Source organism: Orbicella faveolata, unplaced genomic scaffold (assembly GCF_042242905.1).
Source record: "Orbicella faveolata isolate gen_17 unplaced genomic scaffold, um_ofav_v1 contig_13, whole genome shotgun sequence".
Lineage (NCBI taxonomy): Eukaryota > Metazoa > Cnidaria > Anthozoa > Scleractinia > Merulinidae > Orbicella > Orbicella faveolata.
In genome coordinates, this window is record NW_028301540.1 from 29749900 (window position 1) to 29772046 (window position 22147).

Here is a 22147-nt window from a genome sequence, read left to right on the forward strand (position 1 = left end):
GTTTTCAGTGAAGTTACCCGCTGATCAAGTACCAGCTTTTCGATTGGATCGCGGGCTCAAACTAGGTTAACTTGCTGTAATCAGGGCCAGGTTGTTCGGAACTGGGGCCCGTTTCTCGAAAGCTTCGGGAACCTTTCCGGCCCGCAAAGCCATTTTCAGTTAATCTGTTTCTAAAGAGAGAGAGGTGTATACGTTTGAAACTTCTTGTATGAAGGGAACCTCTGTTCATATTAAGACTACATGAATAAAACAGCTCTGTAATCATAAGGTTTGAGATGAGACTTTTCTACGGCTTTCCGGATGCGCCCCTGAGCCGGTTACAGTCAAACCAAGTGAGGCTTACCCCTCAAGATTTACATTAATGAATTGATTATTTGAATACTGAACCCGCTAGTCGTTTCAAGAATGCAATAATGAATTGATTATTGGAAAATTGAACCCACTAGTCGTTCCAAGAACACGGCTAATGGGTTTAATGTTCAAAAAAACCAATTTAATATTGATTTTTGAAATGACTGGCGAGTTCAATATTCAAATAATCAATTCATTACTACATTCTTGAAACGATTAGCGGCTTCGATATTTAAATAATCAATTCATTAATGTAATCTTGAGGGGTACACTTCACTTGGTTTGACTGTAAAACGCTAACCTAGGATTAAAAGTTAACCGAAGAATAAATTTTTCTTGCATAAAAATATATGTTTTTCACTACTTATGTTTTGTGTAGTTTGAGATTATTCAAATTCAAAAGGCCAAACACTCTAAGCAGAAAAACACACCGCCAAGTGAAAGAAAAACTTGAATCAAAATTCTCGTTTATCCTGGGTTAGATTGGGCCGGGTTGTTCAAAGCCCGATTAAGCTAACCCAGGATTAGCGAGAATTTTGATTTCAGTTTTGTAACTTTTTGGTGTTCTGTTTATATTGTTTGTCCTTCAGTTTTGAGCTGTAGTAATCTTAAACTACGCCAAACGTAAGAGGTGAAAAACATTTTTAAACAAGAAAAAATCATACTTCAGTTAACGTTTAATCCTGGGTTAAAGTTAACCGGCTTTCGAACAACCCAGCCTGTTCCAGGCTCTCGGTAACTAACGAAAGCCCAATTACCGAGAGCCTGGACCAGGCTAGAACTAGCAGAAGCTCCGCTTTTAGGCTTGGAAAAATTTACTTATTATATGGTTAGCTCCGTGAGCGGGCAAGATGAATCAAATCCTGCGCTGTGATTGGCTACCCGAGCGGACAAGATGGAGCTATCTTGCCCGCTCGGGACTACCCGCCGTGTCCCGCAAGAAAATTTCTCCGAAAGCCATATAATAAATCCTTTATTGACCAGGCTTGTTCGGCCAAGATGGCTGGATATTGGCCTCGTTCTTTTTTTTGCGTGTTTATGGACCTCGACTCCGTCTCGGTCCATAAACACGCAAAAAAAGAAGTTGGCCAATATCCAGCCATCTTGACTCATACTTGGTCAGTGACCCATATATATTACGTGATCAAGATCACGTGTTGTAAGACACGCATTCACGTGTTGCGTGAAGCGCCATTTCAAATCAATCACGCTCAAGCTTCCTGTTCCATGTGCGCCAAATTTTGCGGCCATTTTCGCCAGTATAGGTTTCGTTTTGTTTTAGTTCGTGGAACTGATAGTTTTGAGAGATCTTTGACTTGTTTTATAATACGGAACGACTTTCCTTCACTTTGGGATTCCGCTCAAATTTTTCAGCTTCCCTTTGGCTTTGGCAGGAGTGTATCAGCAGTGGGTCAGCGTCGGATTACGGTAGTTCTACCCAGCGAAGCGTGTGAAGCTTTATAGCTACATGATTTGAAGACTTACTTTCCGACGTGTTTAAAGGGACTTTCTGGTGAGCAGCTAGAGATGTTCGTCAATTGAAAGGTACGTTCCAGGCACCAAATGGCGGCTGGCTTATGCGAAAAAAGACCTCAAACACTTGAAAAGAGGCAAGCACTTGAGCCGAGTAAAGAACATGAAGATCTGGTTCGGTTCGCTTTGAGTGGGCTTTCCTGCATGTGTGCGGCGACAGGTAAGCTAATTTTAAAAGTTAAGAGTTAAAAGTTAAGACTTAAACTTAGTTAGAGCTTGCACTTGGTATCGTTTAACTGAAAATGTACTTCATACGATTTGGGAATGAGATTACGTACCTCCTTCGGGAGAGAAAAATTAAGCTTATAAAGTGCTACCGGTGTCGTGATCAACATTCAGAGAGTTAAATTTCTTACTAAGCTCAAGTAAAACTATTTTCCGTCGAAACGTCCTCGCATATTACCAATCATTATCAAAAGGCATCTTGTGGCACTGTTTGACTTGTAATAGCTGTTTTCAACCTTTGTCGAGCAACACATTTTAAGCCTGCAAGGTAAGACAGTATTGATAAAATTATTCATGCAATAAAATTAGCATATTGCATCAGACGAAGTGAAGGTCTTATATATTTCAGTACTGCTTATAGGTCTTATGAAACAAGTCCTTGTTTTGTCACTTTCTACATCGAACCGTGTGGTTAAGTTCTGGCATTGTATTATTACTTTGTTAGCTGAGGGCCACGAGTCATCAATGCAAAACAGTTTGTCACCCTCGTGAAAATATTATAAGCTAAAACCTTCACTTTTCTTACTTTAATTAACCTAGGGTTACTGTATTATAACGGTCCCAGCTATCTCAAGAAAACGAAAACTAGTTGGAGGTAGTGGGGGTTTAAGATAACTGATAGTAAATGACTGAAAAGCACATCCAAAGGAAAATGATTTGGGTTTGAGATATGGAAGAATTTGAGATGACCGTGTAGAAAATTAAAAATATTGAATTTTTTTCAGCCCTTATGATTTCCAGGCAACTCTCTAGGCACTACAGTCTTTCTTAGCCAGGTGCCATGAATTACATGAATCTTGTGTTATACATATACACCAACTGATCTTTTAACTGGTTTTAAATAATTTTGGAGACACAATTATTGTGTGTTTTCAAAAAACTCCATCCCCGTGCCTACCTCATAGAAGGTTATTTAGAATTTACCATGTTGATGGGATATCAGTTTTCAAAATTTTTTAATAAATTGGAAAATATGAAGTTGAACTTGAATTTTCAGAAGGAGGGGGAGGTTTAAACCATAAACTCCCATGACACTGGTGTCAACCTTTGCATTTCTGACACGAGCGACTCGTTATCTGACCACAATACAAGTTTGAAAGAAATGTATTGATTTCCCTCACTCTAGATTCCTACAGGTGTCATCAACTTAATGCAGGTTTAACTGAACTTGGCTACAACAGACACTGAACTACACAAATTTTTGAGTGATTAAAACCCTGATTAGAGTTTTTAAAGACAGGAAATGGACTGTAGAGTACTACAATTACAGTACTGTAAATGGATATGTAGCAAAATGATGTAAACACCTACATAGTGAAAAGATGAAAGGATAAAAAACATTTCACTCACATGTCTATCCAGTGATGAATACAGTGCCTGCAGAGTTGAAAAAGTGCACAGTGGTATAGCCTCTAATAAAACAATTTCCTTAATTGACTCAGTTAATGAAGGGGTCTGGTTTCTAACAATCGTTCATGATAACGAGCACAATCTTTCAGTTCCTGGGCACTTTTGTTGCACTAGTTTCCACTGTCCTTGGTTGCAGATCAAATCTGTTTGGTGATGTCTAAGTTTGAACAAGTCTTGTATCTGAATCACTCTTCAAATTTTGATGGCGATACATATGGGTTATTGACAAAGTGTGAGGTCAGGATGGCTGGTCATTGGCCAAGTTCTCTTTTTGTGTGGTTGTGGACTGAGACAGAGTCAAGATCCATAAACTAGCAAAAAAGAATGAGGCCAATATCCAGCCATCTTGATCAAACAAGCTTTGTCAATAAAGAATTTATTGTATGGCTATCAGGGAAATTTGTGCGGCGCACAGCAGGTAGTCCCAAGTGGGCAGGATAGCACTATCTTGCCTGCTCGGGTAGCCAATCACAGCACAGGATTTGGTTCATCTCGCCCCCTTGAAGAGCTAGCCATATAAAAAGAGTAATTCCCCTTGTCGTAGTTATAATGGCTACAAAAATTGATGCTGTACTTGATTATAAAACTAACTGCTTTGTTTTCTTTAAGTTACAAATCCTATTGATGTGATCAAGACACGAATGCAGCTGGAAAATGAATTAGGTTCCCAACATGAGAGCAGAAACATATTTCATAATCGCTATTATCGTGGTTTGATAAGAGGAGCAGTAAGGATTGCTCAAGAAGAAGGATTACGTGGTCTTTACAAAGGGTAAGTCCTGTTCACCAGAACATCCAGAGATTCAGCTGTGGCTGAAAACTGGCTTAAAGTGTCAGCTCGTTTTGTCTTTGTGTAAACTAAAAGGTAAAGTCTGCATAGGAGCCAAGTGGCACATCAGAACAGAGCTTATCCCGGTTTCTGTAGCATGAAGTGACTATGAGTATTTCTACTCCCCCCTGGATGGGATGCTAGTCCATCTTAAGGTTACCCCCGGGATTAAAGTTGCCGGTACCCATTTGTACAATGTACACCTGGGTGGACAGGGGCACTGTGAGAGTTAAGTGTCCTGCCCAAGAACACAACACAATGTCCCTGGCCAGGGCTTGAACCCGGACCACTCAATGACAATCCGGGGTCAACTGCACTAACCACGAGGCCACTGTGCCTCCACCCTTGTTTTGTCTAAACTAGTTGTAAATTTAACTGCCTTGGTGATCTATTTGCTCTGTGGTGGCAATGAGCCACAGAAATTAACACTTTCCCACCGTCTCAGTCAAGTCTCAATCCTTTTAGGTGACTAGAAGTTGTAGGTTAATATGTGGTGTAGTTCAGAAAGCCACTTGCCCAGCTTTGTTCACCGTGGTGAGGAATGTGTCATGAAAATATTTTACAGTTGAATAGACAGTTGAAAAAATTAGAGCTTCAAGTATACAACCCTTAAGACAGTCTGGTGCAAAAACATTCCAGACTTGAATCCTAATTTGTGTAAGGCAGAGGTCAGAATGGATCACATAGAGGTTTTGTACATGAACCATGAAAATGTTTTGTGTTATACTGCACATAAAATAAGGAGACGCGATGGCCTCATGGTTAGTGCACTTGCCTCCGGATCGAGAGGTCCAGGTTCAAGTCCTGGTCGTGGTCATTTTGTTGTGTTCTTGGGCAAGAAACATTACTCTCACAGTGCCTCTCTCCACCCAGGTGAAGAAATGCATACCAGCGAAAAATAGTTTGTCATAGATGTTTTATATCACTTTACATACACATACATGTACATTTAAACTTACTAATCTACTACTTTCAACTATAGACTATAAAATTTAACCCTAGTAAAGCAATACTTACTGTGAATTTTTTTTTCTTTTGCTGTATTTAATGTCTACATGCAGCCCTGCGGTTAGAAATTCAAGTTATCCTTCTACATTATTCCTAGGCTTCATGTATTTTACAATGTTGATCCTTGCACACCAGAGACTACAATTCAAGTGAACATATGAAAGATCATATATTTGAACTGTGGAGAGAAATATGAAGACATGATTGATCATTGCAGTTATATACACAGCTGAAGCACCTGTGAAATTAAAGTCTGAAAAAAAATTCAGGCTTGGAATGGGTTTGGAACCCATGACCTTTGCGATACTGGTGCACTGCTCTACCAACTGAGCTATCAAGCCAGCTGGGAGCTGGTCACATTATGAGTTCGTAATATACCAGTAGATGTAAGATGAAGATACAAGCAAATGTATGAAAGATCATACTGCTGAAGTTGTGTGTATAACTACGATGATCAATCATGTCTTCATATCTTTCTCCGCAGTTCAAATATATGATGTTTCATATATTCACGTGTATTCTTCATCGTCTACAGGTATATTACGAACTCGCAACGTCACCAGCTCCCAGTTGGCTTGATACATGTTACTCAGTTGGTAGAGTACTGCACCTGTATCGCAGAGGTCATGGGTTCAAATCCCGTTCAGGCCTGAATGTTTTTTAGGCTTTAGTTTCACAGCTGCTTAAGTTGTGTGTATAACTGCGATGATCAATCGTGTCCTGATAAGAACCAAATTATTGGACACAGGGTTTATCAGACTCTGGAAGATTTAACGAATTTTTCTTATCTTTTTTGGTTTCTCACTGTACTTTAGCATCACCCCCTCACTGATGAGAGAGGCAACTTACAGCACATTGAGACTGGGCTTGTATGAACCTCTTAAAGAGTGGTTTGGAGCGACAGACCCGGCCCACACACCTCTCTGGAAAAAGCTCTGTTCAGGAGCAATTGCTGGAGCTATTGGAAGTGCAATAGCATGTCCGACTGACGTTATAAAGATTCGCTTGATGTCATTACCCTCGGGTAATCAGTGGGAGTACAGGCACACGCTTCATGCATTCCAGGCTATTGTGTCAAACGAAGGAATTCGTGGACTTTGGACGGGCGTTAGTGCTACCGTGAAACGTTCTGCACTTGTGTCAGCTACAGCGGTGTCATCATATGACCACGCTAAGCACACAATATTAAATGCCGAACTACTAAGTGAAGGGCCTGTTCTACATATTGTAGCGTCCTCTATAGCAGGCTTCGTTACAAACTGCGTGACATCGCCTATAGACATGGTTCGTACAAGGTACATGAACCAGAAAAAAGACCACAACAAGAAACCCGTACTGTATAGAGGAACAATCGATTGTATTGTGAAGACCGTTCGCAAAGAAGGACTCTTTGGGCTTTACAAAGGGTTTATACCGAACTGGACAAGAACTGGTACGCATACGGTGGTGACATTCTTTGTTTTTGAACAATTGAGAGCTTTTGTGGGTATGAAGCCAATTTAAACTCAAGATTCAATCTGTGTTTGAAAAATACGATCACTTTAGTCTACCTGAGTAGAGAAACCTTGTTTAAGAAATCAAATGGTAAACATTTTCCGTGTTTCTTTCGAGTTTTTGTAGAATTCTACTGTCTGATGGTCTAATGCAAATGCTACAATCTGATTGGCTGAGCTGTCATCCACATACTATTGACGTGTTCCAATGTTTCGGTGGAAGATTTCGAAATACTATTTGATAACGCAGTTCCCAAGAAGACTAAAGGAAATTGCTGTAAAGCCTCAAAATTGTTCAATGAACTGTTATGAGAGCGTGTAAGCAGCTATACAATCCGCGCGCGATTTTGCTAAAGTTCGGTCACAGTATTTGTGTTATTTTGGTCACGTACAAAATTACCTTTAAATTGAAGAAAACCTGAAAATAGTAGATTTACTAAGATAGAAAAACACCAAAGAGGTAACAATAAACCAGAAAAGAACAAGGATGGTTAAGGATGGAGAAGATTAACACGGATTACAAACCTACAAAGGACGAACTTGAAAAATTTAGGCCAATCTTTTCAAGATGCACAAACCGTGACGTAGCTTCTTTAAGCATCTCAAAAAATGAGCTGCGCCACGGATTATGCAATTTGCTATCGTCCTAAGACCTCCTAAGTCCGTATGTCTTTGATTAAATCCCTTTTTTTCCTTTCCGGATCAATATTAATCCTACCGGACTAGTTAACTGTCATGTTGAAATTTCCTTCGTTTTGAAGGGCTTTTTGTACAATGCAAATTATTAACAAGTATTTTTTATTATTATTATTATAAAACACTGTAAGAAAGCATGCGCCTAAATCCAGACTATTTACATCCAGTAATTAGATTGAACTCGAGATTCGTATGAGGTGATGGTTGACGAGGCCAAAGCAACTTGGAGAAATCGAGGGCGAATCATTTCATTGTGTACATATTAATGTAAAAACAAGTGTTCAATATCTACGAAGTTACAAACTTGTGAAGAACAATTTTGCTATTATTTCTGTGTACCTGTTGTTAGAGGAATAATATTGACACTGGCTCTAGTCTGTACACGTGCAATTTGAACGTCTAGTCAGGCAGAAAATTTTCGCTGACATAGATGTTTCGCGTAATATCTAACACGAGAGACAGTGTTTCATCTCGGATATCCAAACACCTAGAAGTGAACTGAAAATTTGACGCGCAGCGGAGTATTTTTGACGAAATTCCAGGTGTTTGGATAACCGATGAAACACTGTCCCGAGTGTTGGATATATCTTCTCAATCGAAACAAAAACTATGGAGTAAATGGAGAAGTAAAATCGTCAAATTAAGACCGGGTATCGAAACCTTCACGGTTGTGATTTTCTTCGATTTAACTTGATGAATTATTAATGTTGAGACGCTTAGAATACCTCTGTTGAAAATTTTGTTCTTTGAGTTCATGGACTTGGTTTTTGTAATTGCCGTAATTCTTAACCACAAATATATTTACAAGTTTCGCGTTAGACGTGGAAAGAAAATCTATTGAGGCAAGCATACTTTGTTCCAAATAACAGTGGAAGTCTTTTGAAAGCTCCTCGTTACTGACTGGAACTAGGGACAGTTCTTTCTCAACTGAAACTGTAGTTCATTAAAAAATGTTATTTCCGGACGTCGGTTGGAGTGGATTGTTTGTCCGTGTTACGCGCCTTTGAATTCGATTGCGTATTTTTACTAAAAGTGAGTGATCACGTGATAACGATATGGTTCTCCGTAAAAACAATTGAATTGTACGATGGAGATTTCTGCCAAAAGGAACCTCAGCGCCTTAACGATGGATGCATCTTCCCCTAACAAGAATTGGTGGAAACGAGTGCACCTTGATTCGTTGTAGTACATTTGCAATGAGCAAGTACTTTCGTGCGGGAAATGCGTATAGATTAATAACGCGCTTTACCAAAATCGTTTTTTTCTTTGTCTGACGCTTAGCCGCAGTTTTCACTTAGTACGCCCCCCCCCCCCCCCGCCGGGGAGGGAGGGGTACTTCCTTATATGGGCTATATAGGTAACTGCGGCCCCAAAGGGTATGGCCTTTTAGAGTTCTTTTCGCTGTTTTGGTCATAAATAAGACATCGACTTTGGCCATTTTGGTCACAAATAGGGTATAGTTGTTGCACTCTAGTCTTGCATTGGGTGTGTTTTTTTCGAAGGAGCTACTCTTTCATCATTATCGATAAGACCAACGAAAGCCCTTCACAATGCCTTTAAAATCGTTCTGATCTAGGTATACAATTATAAGGCAGGTCTGAAACAGGGCATTGATTTAAGGATCACGTCTTAAATAGGATATCAAAGTTTTTGTCAGGTCATAAATAGGGTAGGGAAAATCACAGATTTTGGTCTTAAATAGTGTAAGGTCTTTGGAAAGTGGGCAGCAGACCCCCACCCGTTTTTTTCTGTGGGTACACCCCACCACCCCCCCCCCCCCGCCCCCTTCTCCGGGGACGCGGCCTTCGAGGCCGATGGGAAGAACTGTGAGGCGGACTGAACTCACTGACATCATGTTAGTCTGAGCAGGAATCAGGGGAGACATAAAAGGGTTGAAGACGCGACATTTTTGATAAACCAGATATAAAGCGGCTCTCTTATCTGTATAAACTCCCTTCGTTCTCAGGTTAATTAGTGTGTGTTTCTTGAGCCAGAAATACGAAAATGATGTTTGCATGACTTTTGGAACAAAAAGGTCTTCACGAAGAGCGAATTTTGATGTATTTCCATGTACAATATCTGCGGAAACTGATAACTGTGATAAGCAGTTAATGTAACTTATGTATCGGCAAAATTATTCCATTAATTCAGGCGCTATATCTTTGATATGTTACAATACAATCTCAAGGGCTTTCCGCTTCCGTCGGTAAATTAGGTTCGATCAGTTCTTGGTTTATACGTTGTCCTTGGGACGTCATAGATGTTCTTTTAAAATCTCTCTCGCATAATTGACATCCATTATTTCCACTGACAAATTGAACGCCATCCACGCTGATCGGTTTTTCGCGGCACAGCACTGTATTTCTTTCTTCATTTATCTCTGGGTGTTCTTTCTCCTTTAATTCATAACTAGAACAGGAAAAGGCTCGCAAGCGAACAACGTGTAACTCGGCACTTACTCCAAGTTCTTGCAACCAACCCACGGGTCGCCCAGTGTACGGAAAGCTTTGTCTCTCCATCTTTTTGACTGTAGGACGCTTGAAGGTAGCTGATATCGCGGGCATAGAGAATGCTCTCTGACGGCTATTAAATGTTTTGTTTGTAACTTCTCCGCTAGACGACGAGCGCCGGCGAATCACGTCTTTGAAGGCTGACGAGCGCAAACAATATAAGGACGGGTTAATGGCGCAATTGAGATATCCAGTCCAATAAGCAATACGGCCAAGGTAACGTGGCAGATTTGAGGCGTCGTTAAAGGTGACCGCTAGTGCAATCAAAACGAAAAACGGCAACCAGCAGATAAGGAAAGTTCCAAACATAAGACACAGCGTGACCGCGAGTTTCCTACTAACAGCAAGGAGCTGATTAGGTCGGCGTTTTATGCTTTGGTTGATTGTTCCTTCGTGTGAACTGACTTTCAAATAGATTCGACAATACGCGAGAGACATACTTAAAACTGGAATAATAAATGCGATCAGAGCAAGAAATCCCAGTTTCAATTTGTCTTCTAATGTATCAGGAAAAGCTATTCCACAATGTGCCGTAGTCGGGTTAAATACAACGTAACTCCAATTTTCGAAAGGACCTAGCGATATTAACGAAAAAACGAGACAAAGAGTCCAAAGACCTATCAAATGGTACTTCGCTCTTTTTTTCGTAATCTGGAGCCATTCACAAGATGGTTGCTTCACAATTGTGAAATAGTTTTGAGCGGCGATCAGAGACAAGGTAAAAATCGAAATGCAGAAGAATAAATTGTTCAGAAATCCATTTACGAGGCACCAGTGCTGTTCCAATGTAAATCTTCTACGAATACTGTTGATGAATGCGAACGGAGTACACATGCTCAGCGCTCCAATGTTTGCTATAGCAAGATTAAAAAGGAAAATAAAAGTTGGATTTCTCAAATTCTTGTTTTTGTAAACAACGCTGCAGATGTATAGATTTCCAGCGATGCCAAACACGACAATAATACCAAGAAAAACCGCTTGAAGTATTCCTTCTTCTTGTCCATAGATAAACACAGTTGTGTTGACATGACTAAAATTCGACGAAAAATTCAACATATTCGGACAAGCTTTGTTGCAGATATCCTGTAATCTACTGGTCAAGCTCTTGAGTTAAAACCAGTTTATAATGCTGACGTTATTGCTTCCGTAAAAAAAAAAAAATGATTTTCTGGCTTTCAATTCACGATATCCCTTCCTGATGGCAAAATGTCACAGTTTCCGCCACCAAATGATAGCTAGCCTCTTTTATGCCGCTGATGATATCTGCATTCAGCGCCGGTCATTCGGCTTGATGTATAAAGCTAGTCCGTTTGTGTCGAACCAATGCAACCAAGATGTCACTGAAGATAATGTCTTGCTCTTGTTATTGTATTTCCGTTAATTGCCAGCAATGTGAATAAAAAATATTGTAATAATTTCGACAAGGTGTTTTCCTGCGAACCCAACAAGGAAAAAGTCGTGGAATATTGTCATCTGTTTTACAGTTTGCGAGTATTTGTTGAAAAAATTTGGTTGAAAATGTCAAGTGCAAATAGTATATTGGCCGCATACAGTATAAAACTGAATACCGGGCCGAAAATATCGCCTTTACAACAATGGTTGTAGCTATGACAACACGTGGTTCTTAAAAAGGTAAAAAGGGAAAGAAAACAAAATGATTTCAAGAAGTGAACTGAAGTGGTGATTATGTGCCAAACGAGTGTGATAATAGTGCAAACGACTTAAAATAACGGGCGTTTACGTTTGGCACCATTCCAGAGACATGCCGAAAGCAAAATCAATTGCTTGAATTTTAAGTATTTTCCAACGAAGCATTTCAATTCGGCTCTCACTTTGCATTATTGCTTTCTTAAGCCAGGGTGAAAAATATCTTCACCACCGACATTGTAGTTAAGTTTTCCGCTGAGGTGCGGTTAATATTTAAATATAACAAGCTCCCGACACTGCAAATAAGCATAAATCCCGCCAATATAAAGAAAATCGAAACCATACGAGGCAAAACACGTTTTGATTATGGCTTCCTTTCATTTGCATTGCCCCATTGCAAAGGACAAAAGAAATCCAAATTGCTATTTCAAAACTCTCACTACAACTAATATTTTTCCTATTTATTATAAAAGTGATCTTTTTAATAATAACTTGATGGAGAAACTTTTCTGATGTGCTGATAAGTTTTCGATATACAGTATTAAACCACACCCGGAATGCCTTATTTTTACTTGCCGGCTATCTGTCTTTGTGACAAGATTGCTGTCAGCCGCCGTAGTGACAGAATACATCTATTTTTTGGGGCGTTTTGTTTGCTTTTTTGACTTTTATGTATATGTTTTACTTATGGTCCATTTACGCTGTAAGGCTTGTTTGCTGAAGCCAAAATGATTTGAGACTACGACATATGAGGTCACCAGTATTGGCTTTACTGATCAGTGGCAGTTGAAAAATAGGAATGTCTTTCGAGTACGATTTTTTCATTACGGAAGCTAGATTGTTTCCGAAATAATCCATTATTATTTTTTTCAATGTTTGTAAACTTCCTTCCAAAACAAAATATATACCAAAGTCGAAATGTATTTGTACTTTCAATCTGAGAACGTTTAATTGTGAAGTGTATTGTTTCGTTACTGTCAGAATACATTACTCTATCGATTCAATTTCCTGACACACTCGTCAAGCAGATGTCGATGTTCGCCAGAGAGCCTCAAGCTTGGAATCTTGTTTGAAATTTTAGACAACTGTAAAATACCTGTTGAAATGTCTTTGGTCGCCTGCTTTGCATTTTTAGAGTTGCCTTTCTATGTAATATTCTATTTCTTAAATACACTCTTTTTCAAAAAGAATGTATTTTATAGGAATATTGAGGCTAAAATTTGCGAAATTTTAAGAATATTTTAAGAATATACCCGGGGCTGAGATTTTGAAAAGAATATAATTTTCTGTGTTGAAAATTTGTAAATACAATACAGTGGGAAGTTCTTAACTAAACCGTATAAAACTATTCCTGTCTCTAAGCGTTAAAACTAGCCAAAAAGCAAAAACAGCACTAGCCGTTTGTTCGATGCTAATAAAATATTTCTTCAAGACGTCATGTGCACGATATCAGCTTTAATGCCAGCAGGCTGGCTCCAGAATTACTTAACACCATTCAGACACCAAATACACATTACAGAAATGTCAAACAGACGCTATATTCTAAGAATATTTTCAAGAATATTTTCAGTCTAAAATCGGCAGAAAAATAATAATATTCAGCCTCGGCTGGAAAAACAATATTCTTATAAAAAAAATAAAAAGTGTAACAATTAAGGTTGAAATAAAAACTAGGTTGCAAAAGATCTTATTCACGATAGCCGCCAGTTTGTTTTCATGAATTCTGACCATTTTTGAGGGGACAAACTAGTTGAAATCTGTTTTTCCTATGCTTCTGATACGTGGTGTGATGTTTGTCCGTTGTTTGGTCACGTGGTCGCCAAGGGTCGAAGCCTAAGTTGAGCCTCCATATTGCATCCGCTGGTGAACAGCGTTAATCTTGCAGCGTGACATGCTTCCTGGGCACTCATCAAATCGAGGTTGAAATTTTGTCCATTTCAAAATGGCGGCTAAGTTTTCGAGATTTCACGAGAATCGATCCTATGAGGTAGCTGAACCAGTAATCTTTAATCAGCCCATTTACTACAGAACACTTAAAATGATAAACGATCTAATGCAGTGGAGGTATTTTTGTTATGAGTTTCCTTTTCTGTGCCCTTACAGACCGGAAGTGCGGACCTTTCTCATTTTGACGAAGATGAACCGACAGTTGAGAAAGCTACCTTGGACGCACACATTACGGAGGTAAATTACGCTGTCAGTATTGTTTAAGTTATATGGATGTCCAGAAGTCAAACAATCGCTATAGTACAAGAACGCTGTATTACTAGAACGCTATACAATCACGGCTCGCCTAAAAACAAAATTAGTAATAGTAATTGGACCGAGTGGAGTACAATTCAGGGAGTAATCGCGCGAGTAATTTCAAAATCGGACGAGCGCGAAGCGCAAGGCCGATTTGAAATTACAAGAACGATTACTCCCTGAATTGTACGACACAAGGTCCAATTACTATTTAATCGTATCTATAACAAATTTCAGAAATAAAAATGTCCTCTGAGAACTTCTTTTGAGCGAAAACGTATGTAGCACATTTCATAAGTTTTCAAAACTGTAGGAAACATCGCAAAGAAAGCCATTAAAGCGTGTGTAGATTGACGTGCGAATCACGTGGGTATCCAATTACAGGTCTCTAATTACAAAAAGTTCAAATTGGATACCTGTAATTGGACACCCATGTGACCGACCGCCGATTATATGGCTAATAGGCGTGCGGAGAACCAATCATGATCGAGCATTTCGTTATAGATACGATTAATAATGAAAATAGCTTTAAATGATAATTTTGTTTAAGTTAAAAGTAGCTAACAATTACCCACTGAGTTAAGACACTATAAAACAGCAATAAAAATATCCACTTAAATTAAAATTATAATCTTAAATGTACCTCCCCATTCTTAGGACTAAAATTTTATACAAAATGATTTCTATTTTCAGTAATAAAAATGGTGACTATTTGCACAAAAAGTTAAAGAGAATTAACATAAGAATTAAGAGTAGTTGTTACAAGAGGTACATTAAACCCAATTTTAGCAGTCATTACCGACCAATTGCTCCAGATTTATTTTCTGATGTTCCTCTCAAGGCTTCTAGTCAAAAACTTGATGCCAACTTAGATCCGGGGGGTGATGGGCTCCCATATATAAAGGACGGGGATGCTTGTCATACCTTTGAGGGGTTAAAAAAGCAGTTTTGGTATCTCCTAGGCTCTTCAGCCTCGGAAGGTCCACAGTGTGAGCTTTTGTGATACCTTTTAGGGTTTTAAGCTAAAAAAAAAAAATATGACAGGAGGTAATGTGTCATTTTAGTGAATGACTTGTTATCTCTTAGGGGTGGGAAAAATTTCAAGCCACGCCCACAAAAGAGGATCTTGGTACCTCCAAGGGGTTCTTTTCAAAACTTCCGTCAAGCAACCCGGGCTTAGACCTGGGTAATGATCTAAGATGTCTAATAGGATGTTTGCCGTTGCTGACGGTCTTGCAACATTTACATTTCTTGAGCCATTAAACTGAAAGTATTAACTTTAATATATAGTATGTTTTATGTGACTGAATATGCCCCAGCTAAAACTGGGGAAATATCTGAGTGACATTCCCCAATTTTCAAAAGATCCGACGCGTTGCATAAAATATTGAATAACAACAGGATATGGTCCAATATTTGTCCTTGGACTGAAGGCTATTGTTATTCCCCCAATAATTATCTAGGAAAACATTGGATATCAGATGGCGGTCCGGCTGGGTTGGATCACTGGATCAGGACTGGGAAGGAAGAACCAAGGTACACTAGAGTTTTCTTGTTCAGTTGTTTGCTTTGTATCATGAAATATAAACATATTTAACCAGGGTAAATCCGTCAGCAAATGCTGTTTTCAAAGGGTGCCCTGGGCACCCTCTGATGACCAACCACCTGGTGATTGTCTTCACCAGAGAGAGGATTTCATAGGTATTGCTTGTAGAGATGTCAGGTAACAAATAGCTGGGATGTTTAAAGCAGAAACCTATTTCATCTATGAAATGGTAACCTCATGCTTATTAAAATTTGTGCTAAAGTTAAGATTGTTGATGAAATTCCACCATGTGTGACTGATCTTAAATTGAGGCAATTACACTGTACAAGGTGGTTCTCCAGATGACTGGGGGTTCTCCGACTTGGAGAGTTTAATTCTTGGGACTTACAGGTTAAAATAGTGTCAAAACAAATCTCACTCTGACTGAGCTGACTGTTATTATCAGCTGCTGGTCTGTAAAATAGGGGACTGGCCTTTGTTGTTTAGATACAAGGGCTTGACTTTCACGAAAAAAACCCTTGGGCCAGCTGGCCCCTAAGTTTTCAGATTTAGTTGCCAGCAAAAGTAAAAACAATCGGTGGTATTGGCGACCCCAGCGGTCGCAACATCAAGCTCTGGATACCGTATTTCTTTACTAAAATATAATTTACAATATAGTTGCAAAGATTCCGAAGATCTGGCGCAGTTGTTCAAAGGGTAGCCAGAATGATATTCACTGGATAAATCCAGGGGTTTCATTAATGTTTTCAGCAGGAGGGTAACTGGTTTTCACAGATGGGCAAAACTATTTGAACTGAACTTCTTTATAAGAAAAATTGTCCTTACAGCCAGTCAGTTTATCTGGTCCCCGGCCCTTAATGTAACCCCTTTAAATCAATATCCAGTGGATAGGTATTGGTAAAGCAAACTATACTATCCACTGGATAGTGACTGATGCAGTGGAAATGCTATGCTGAAAACTGCACCCAGGTTAACAAAATGATAAATAACCTACAGAAGCTTTTATGCAATTGTACGGTTTGTATTGTTGGGACTGAACCAGAACTAACTTGGAATGTTCCTTTCTTGTATTCAAATGAACAACGGTGCTAAGTCAAAGTCAGGAGGGACACAAAAATACAAGAAGTGCATGAAAATATAAACCGCCACCTCATTCGCAATATTTTTGGTGCTGTTCTTCACCGATGAAGTAGAATGTGGGAAGGAGATCTATAAGACAGTCACGAATGGGAATATCATTAAAAAAAAGCTTCATGTCATTTTCAGTTGAAAATAGTAATTTATTTTCATTTAATGCTGATGTCAACTGGCAGCCTGGCTCCTCTAGGCCCTATGGTTATCCCAGGCAGCCAGTACTCTAAGTTTATTATCTATACTTTCTGCAATTAGTAGACAAGAGAGAGAGAGAGTACAAATAAAGACTGTTGTTGTGTTTGGTGTTGTTGTCATTACACTGTATGTTATGACTTTTGTAAAATGGACATTTTTTACTGGTATTTTTTAGTTTTTGTTGCACTTGTTAATTAATTTACACACAAATGTATTTTGCTACAGGTCGCACAGAGCCAATACCCCTTGTTATGAAGGAGGATACTTTATGTCTTGGCCGTCTTGCATCAGAGGTATTTTGTATTTTTTTTTCTTGCATTCAGACATAGTAAACTTAAGGTTATTAGGTACATAGCATGTAGGATTTATTTTTAAAACCTTAATGAGGGGTTTGACATTCAGACATGACTTATCAAAAAGTATATGTATATATGTATGAGGTCTTAGTCCACAGGAAGGACTGGTTCACCCAGTTCAGCCAGGCCAGAGAATTGCCTAAACCCCTGAACATTTTTGTCAGTAGTCATTTGAAGGTCTATTTATAAAACAAGGAGACAACCAATCGTGCAGTGGCTCATCATAAACGAGAAGGACACTCCAAAAACCGTTTATTTTGTCTTCAGCAAAACGAGTTCACATTGAGTTGAGTTACTCAGCATTGTTTTAGCTTTTGAAGTGCATATGATCATAATGAAACTGGTCTCCAAAGAAGTCCAGAATTCAACATTTGGAGCTGCCAGTTTGAACGGTATCTTAAAGGCCAGGCCATATATCTGTGACATCGTTCAGTCCAAGTGTAATTTAACTGTTTGCTCTAGTGAACTAATGGCTGCCCTTGAACCCTATTGGCATCTCCCAATGTTGAATTTTGGACTTCTTTGGAGATGAATTTCATTAGGATCACATGTGCCTTAATAGATAAAAATAAGGTAACACCTCACTGTGGACTTGCTATTGCTGATGACAAAAAATACATGGTTTCTGGAGTGACCTTCTCCTTTTAATTAACATACATCTTGAAAACTTGGCTGAAATGTTTTGCTTGTTAGTTTTATTTTTCACTAAATATTATAGTTAACATACTATCAATCCAAAAACAAAACCCAGCATATTCATCTTTGCTATTATGTACGTATTCCCCTTGCAAACACAGCTGCTTATTTGGAAATATGTTTCTGATAGTGCATAACTGGAAAAGATCATTTTGTGTTCGACTTGCAATCACTAGCTATGGTCTTTGACAATACAGCGAGCTTCACAATTTAAATTAATTTACAAGATTAAAAGTGTATTGTGTTCAATAATTACCATATTATTTGGTATTAAGTAAAAGATAAGTTAGTCATTAACAGGTTAATCATGTATTATACCACTATACATGTACATTTCAACTGTTCATTAAAACCTGTCCCTTCTTCTGGTGTAATTTTTTTTTCAGTTTGAGCAAGCAGATGAAGCTACACGCAACAGGAGGGCATTGGAAATAGAGAAAGAAGACACTGATGAACTTCAGCAAAAGTATCAGGTTGGTTTATTTGGATGAATCGTCCATTGCTAAGTAACTTTAAATGTAAGCTGAAAACTTATTTATTTCGTATAGCTTTTAAAGCGCTTGTTGCTTGATATTCACTCTTATTAGTAGTACTAATTAAGTTTATTATCATTATTATAAATATTCTATTTTATTAATAGACATGTAATTAGTTTTACAAATTTGAATTTTATCGTAGTGTTTTAAGTTGTAAAGCGCTGTTGATCAGTAAATGTAAATAGTGCTCTAGAAGTTATTAAATTATTATTATTAAGTACTTTTAAGCACAGGGTGGGAGTACTCCTTGTAATGGCCTATACGGGGAGGCTCTGCCCGAAAGGGCTACCTTTTTCAGGCGTCAGGCATATAAAAGGGTAGGGATTTCACAAGTTGAGGTATTGATAGGGTAGGGAAATCTGTCATCTTGACTCCTGCCATGACCTGAATGGATAATACTCTAGTTTCTTTGGTTAACATCTCTTCTGGTAATGCCTGATGTTCTCCCGTAGTATTGTTCATTAACTTCATTCCAAGGGTTTAGAGAACTTGGGGTGCAGTGTTCTTTAGTAGGTATGTGAAGGGGGTACCTTTTTTCAATAAAAGGTGTATGAAAGGGTACCTTTTTTGTCAAAATGGCATACAAAAGGATAAGCGGTTGGACCTTGGGGTGGAACCTCCCCGTATAAAACTTTGTAGGGTACCCTGCCACCCCCGGGTTTTAAGAACTCTAGAATAAAATAATATGTATTTATCAAGAGGTAATGAGTGGTATCTGTCAGCAAAAAGTAAATAATTGCTCTGCTTCAGCATGACGGAATATTTTTGTTTGCTTATTTCCTTAGAATGAGCAGGAAAAGGAAAAAGCAATTCAGGAAAGCTTGAAAGATTTGAAAGAAATGTTCTACTGTGAACTTTGTGACAAGCAATATTTTAAGTATAAAGAATATGACAACCACATCAACTCATATGACCATGCTCATCGGCAGGTAATGTGTCCTTCATTAGTCAACATACTTCTGTTGTGACTTTAATCATACATTTGCAGGTATAATGTAGTGATGGACTTATTTGAACCAATTTTTGTTTACAGAGACTCAGAGAACTCAGGCAAAGAGAATCAACAAGAAATATATGTAAGTGTATATAGCAAATAATTTTATAGTTTATTTCGATAGTAAGAACCTCACTACATTCCTTCAAAAGGTTCTAGGAACTATCTGTTTTTACATGTATGAGAAAGTATAGTTCTTTGACATGAAGCATTAGTGTGTACAGTGGGCAGTGTACCCATAGCCCTCTACATGCATTAATTTATGGGCCAATGGGAAGTAGGAGTGGTTTGGAGGTGAGACTGCTTGCTTTAAAACACCAATGATGTGGCCCTGGTTCGATTCCGTCCTAGTGTCGTATTTGGGTTGAGTTTGCTGTTGCTAGTTGCCTTGCTCTCAGGGTTTTTCTCCGGGTTTTCTGGTTTTCCTCCCTCGTGAAAAACATTTTCAAATTCCAATTCAGCCTGGATAGAAGACTTGAGTGAAAACCAGCGTAGGCTGACGTGGCTTCCTCTCTAAATATTGTAATTTTGCTAGGCAATAAATTACTCCTGACTTTAATATTATCGTAGATGCAAAGAAGAAGAAAGAACAGAAACAAATGGAAAAGGAATTGCAGAGGCTTCACCTTATTTCTGGAAAGACTACAACTGAATCCAGGTACGTAAACTAAGACTGGGACTGATGGTTGAATTTTATCTTAAAACTGTCTACAGGCTTTAAGCCAGGATTTGAATAGTGGGCATCCATCTGGCTAAAAGCCTGACTGTGTATATGCACATGTAAGAATGAAAACAGGGCTGCAGAGCAGTGCAGAGCAGAGCTCTAGTGTGCTCAACACTAGGGCTGTGTGTATTGAAGTTGCTTAATAGTTGTATCAAATATAGAGATAGTGCTACTTTCACCTTGTTAGACCACTGAGTGTCTACCTGCACTGATTATATTAACAATAATATTAATCATTCAAAGCAAAAAACTAACCCACCACATTTTATTCCAAATCAAGAATACTGCTTGAGGAATAACTAACTGGACAAGGATCAAGGACGTGTTACAAAGCAATGAAAACAAATGATTATTATCCGTGTTGGTACATACATAATACTGATGAACAGTGCTTATGATGGCTGGCAGTCTTTTGTTTTTCCTTTTTGTTCTCCCTTTGACCCAAAACTGGCAAACTCTAGTTTAACAAACAAAAAGATTTGTCACCATTCTTTATATGAAGGTGAACTAATAATAAAACTGATTTCTTATTGTACAGTGTCTGGGTACTTTATGGCTGTTTACAATAGACTTTTTCAAGCCTGACCTACTTCACATCGAGCAGGGGATCAATAACTATAAGCAAACTTTCATTATTATCCTTTTCAATTATCTGATAACTGCATTTATTTCTTTCTTTGTATCAACAGACCTGATGCAGGATTCAATACAGTGTTCAGGTCTTCATCCAGTGCACCAACCTCTGGCTTCAAGCCAATCGCAGTACGGGGGAGCTTTCAGGCAGTTCCACCCCCACCCGCTACTGACTTTGCACCCCCTCTTCCAAGAGAACCTGCCCCACCCCTCCCTGATGAACCAGTTCCTCCCCCACCACCTCCCCCACCAGGAGATCAACAAACAAAGAAGCCTTTTAGCTTCAAAATGGGTTCATCATCTGGGGAACAAGGCCTGGCAGAGACATCCACTAGCACCACACCTGCAAAACAGGGTCTTTCCTTCAGTCTCGGGAAGAAGAAAGGTGTAACTGTTGTACAGTTTGGCGTCAAATCCAAACCTGCAAAGACCACTGCTTCTGCTTTTGCTGAATCAAGTAGTGAAGAGGAAGAAGATGAAATGCAGGAGGAAGACACAAGAGTCTCATTTGACAATGAGCAACTGACTTCTACTCCTACACAACAGCAAGATACTCTGGAAAAAGTCATAGAGTATGCTGACACTTTAAGAATAAAAGCAGCTCTCAAGCCAAAACTGTTGATCAGATTTGTGAAGGGTACAGAACAGGGTGGAATACTTCCTGGAACTATTCCAAAATCTGATGAATCTGATGAACCAAAGGAAGAGACTAAACCCATTGCTAGAAAGTTTACAGAGTTCAAGGAGAAGAAAGAGGTCACAGAAAAGTGCAAGGAAGAGGACTGTAAAGATTCTGGAAATAGGGCAAAAGATGCAAAGCACAGGAAAAAGGAGGAACATCACTACAAGGAAAGGATAAAAGATTATAAAGAAAGGAAGGATTACAGTGACAGAGGCAATCGTTCAGAAAGAACATTGGACAGAAGAGAAGATAAATATAATTACAGAAATTCTGAAGATTATGAAAGAAAACAACTCAGAAAAAAGGAATCCAGAGACAGAAAAAATGAAAAACGCAACGTAAAGGAATCAGGACATGTTGACGAATTCAGTGCGAGAAAATCATATAACAAGAAAAAGTATTCTGACTAGTGAAGGTAACAGAGGATTCTCCAATTCTGTAGAAGATTCATATGCAGCTAAGAAAAAGGACGGGAAAACTTTAAGTTTATAGTAAGCTTCAACACTGCTTCATTAGCAGTTTGGTTTTGAATGTTCTCGTTTATTTGTGTAGGCAAAAGGAGATTGAGTGGTATTCATTTGTATTCACTGGGTCACCGAATTCAATTTATAATGTATGTTCCTCTGAATTAAAATACAGCAAAAACCTTTTGTTTACTATCTTTTCAATAAAGCCAGTGGGACCTTGATGACTCAAAAAACAGTG

At 38.7% G+C, this 22147-nt stretch overlaps 2 protein-coding genes and 1 pseudogene across 3 annotated transcripts; 2 read left to right on the forward strand and 1 right to left on the reverse strand.

Moving 5' to 3' along the window:
• The first annotated feature begins 1521 nt into the window (after positions 1-1521).
• On the forward strand, positions 1522-8509 carry LOC110055014 (mitochondrial substrate carrier family protein ucpB-like). The gene is made up of 3 exons (XM_089285349.1): positions 1522-2044; positions 4129-4291; positions 6172-8509. The coding sequence occupies exons 1-3, from the start codon at positions 1915-1917 to the stop codon at positions 6857-6859; spliced, it is 981 nt and encodes a 326-aa protein (XP_089141475.1). The 5' UTR covers positions 1522-1914; the 3' UTR covers positions 6860-8509.
• Positions 8510-9432: 923 nt separating this feature from the next.
• On the reverse strand, positions 9433-11890 carry LOC110055051 (histamine H2 receptor-like). The gene has a single exon (XM_020761431.2). It carries the CDS (start codon positions 11109-11111, stop codon positions 9729-9731), a length of 1383 nt encoding a protein of 460 aa, XP_020617090.1. The 5' UTR covers positions 11112-11890; the 3' UTR covers positions 9433-9728.
• A 1706-nt stretch (positions 11891-13596) lies between these two features.
• LOC110055054 (uncharacterized) lies at positions 13597-22089 on the forward strand (annotated as a pseudogene). The gene is made up of 9 exons (XR_016206161.1): positions 13597-13689; positions 13806-13886; positions 15410-15482; positions 17047-17114; positions 18260-18346; positions 19195-19338; positions 19443-19485; positions 19974-20061; positions 20817-22089. The product of XR_016206161.1 is annotated as an uncharacterized LOC110055054 (transcript).
• The last annotated feature ends 58 nt before the right edge of the window (positions 22090-22147 follow it).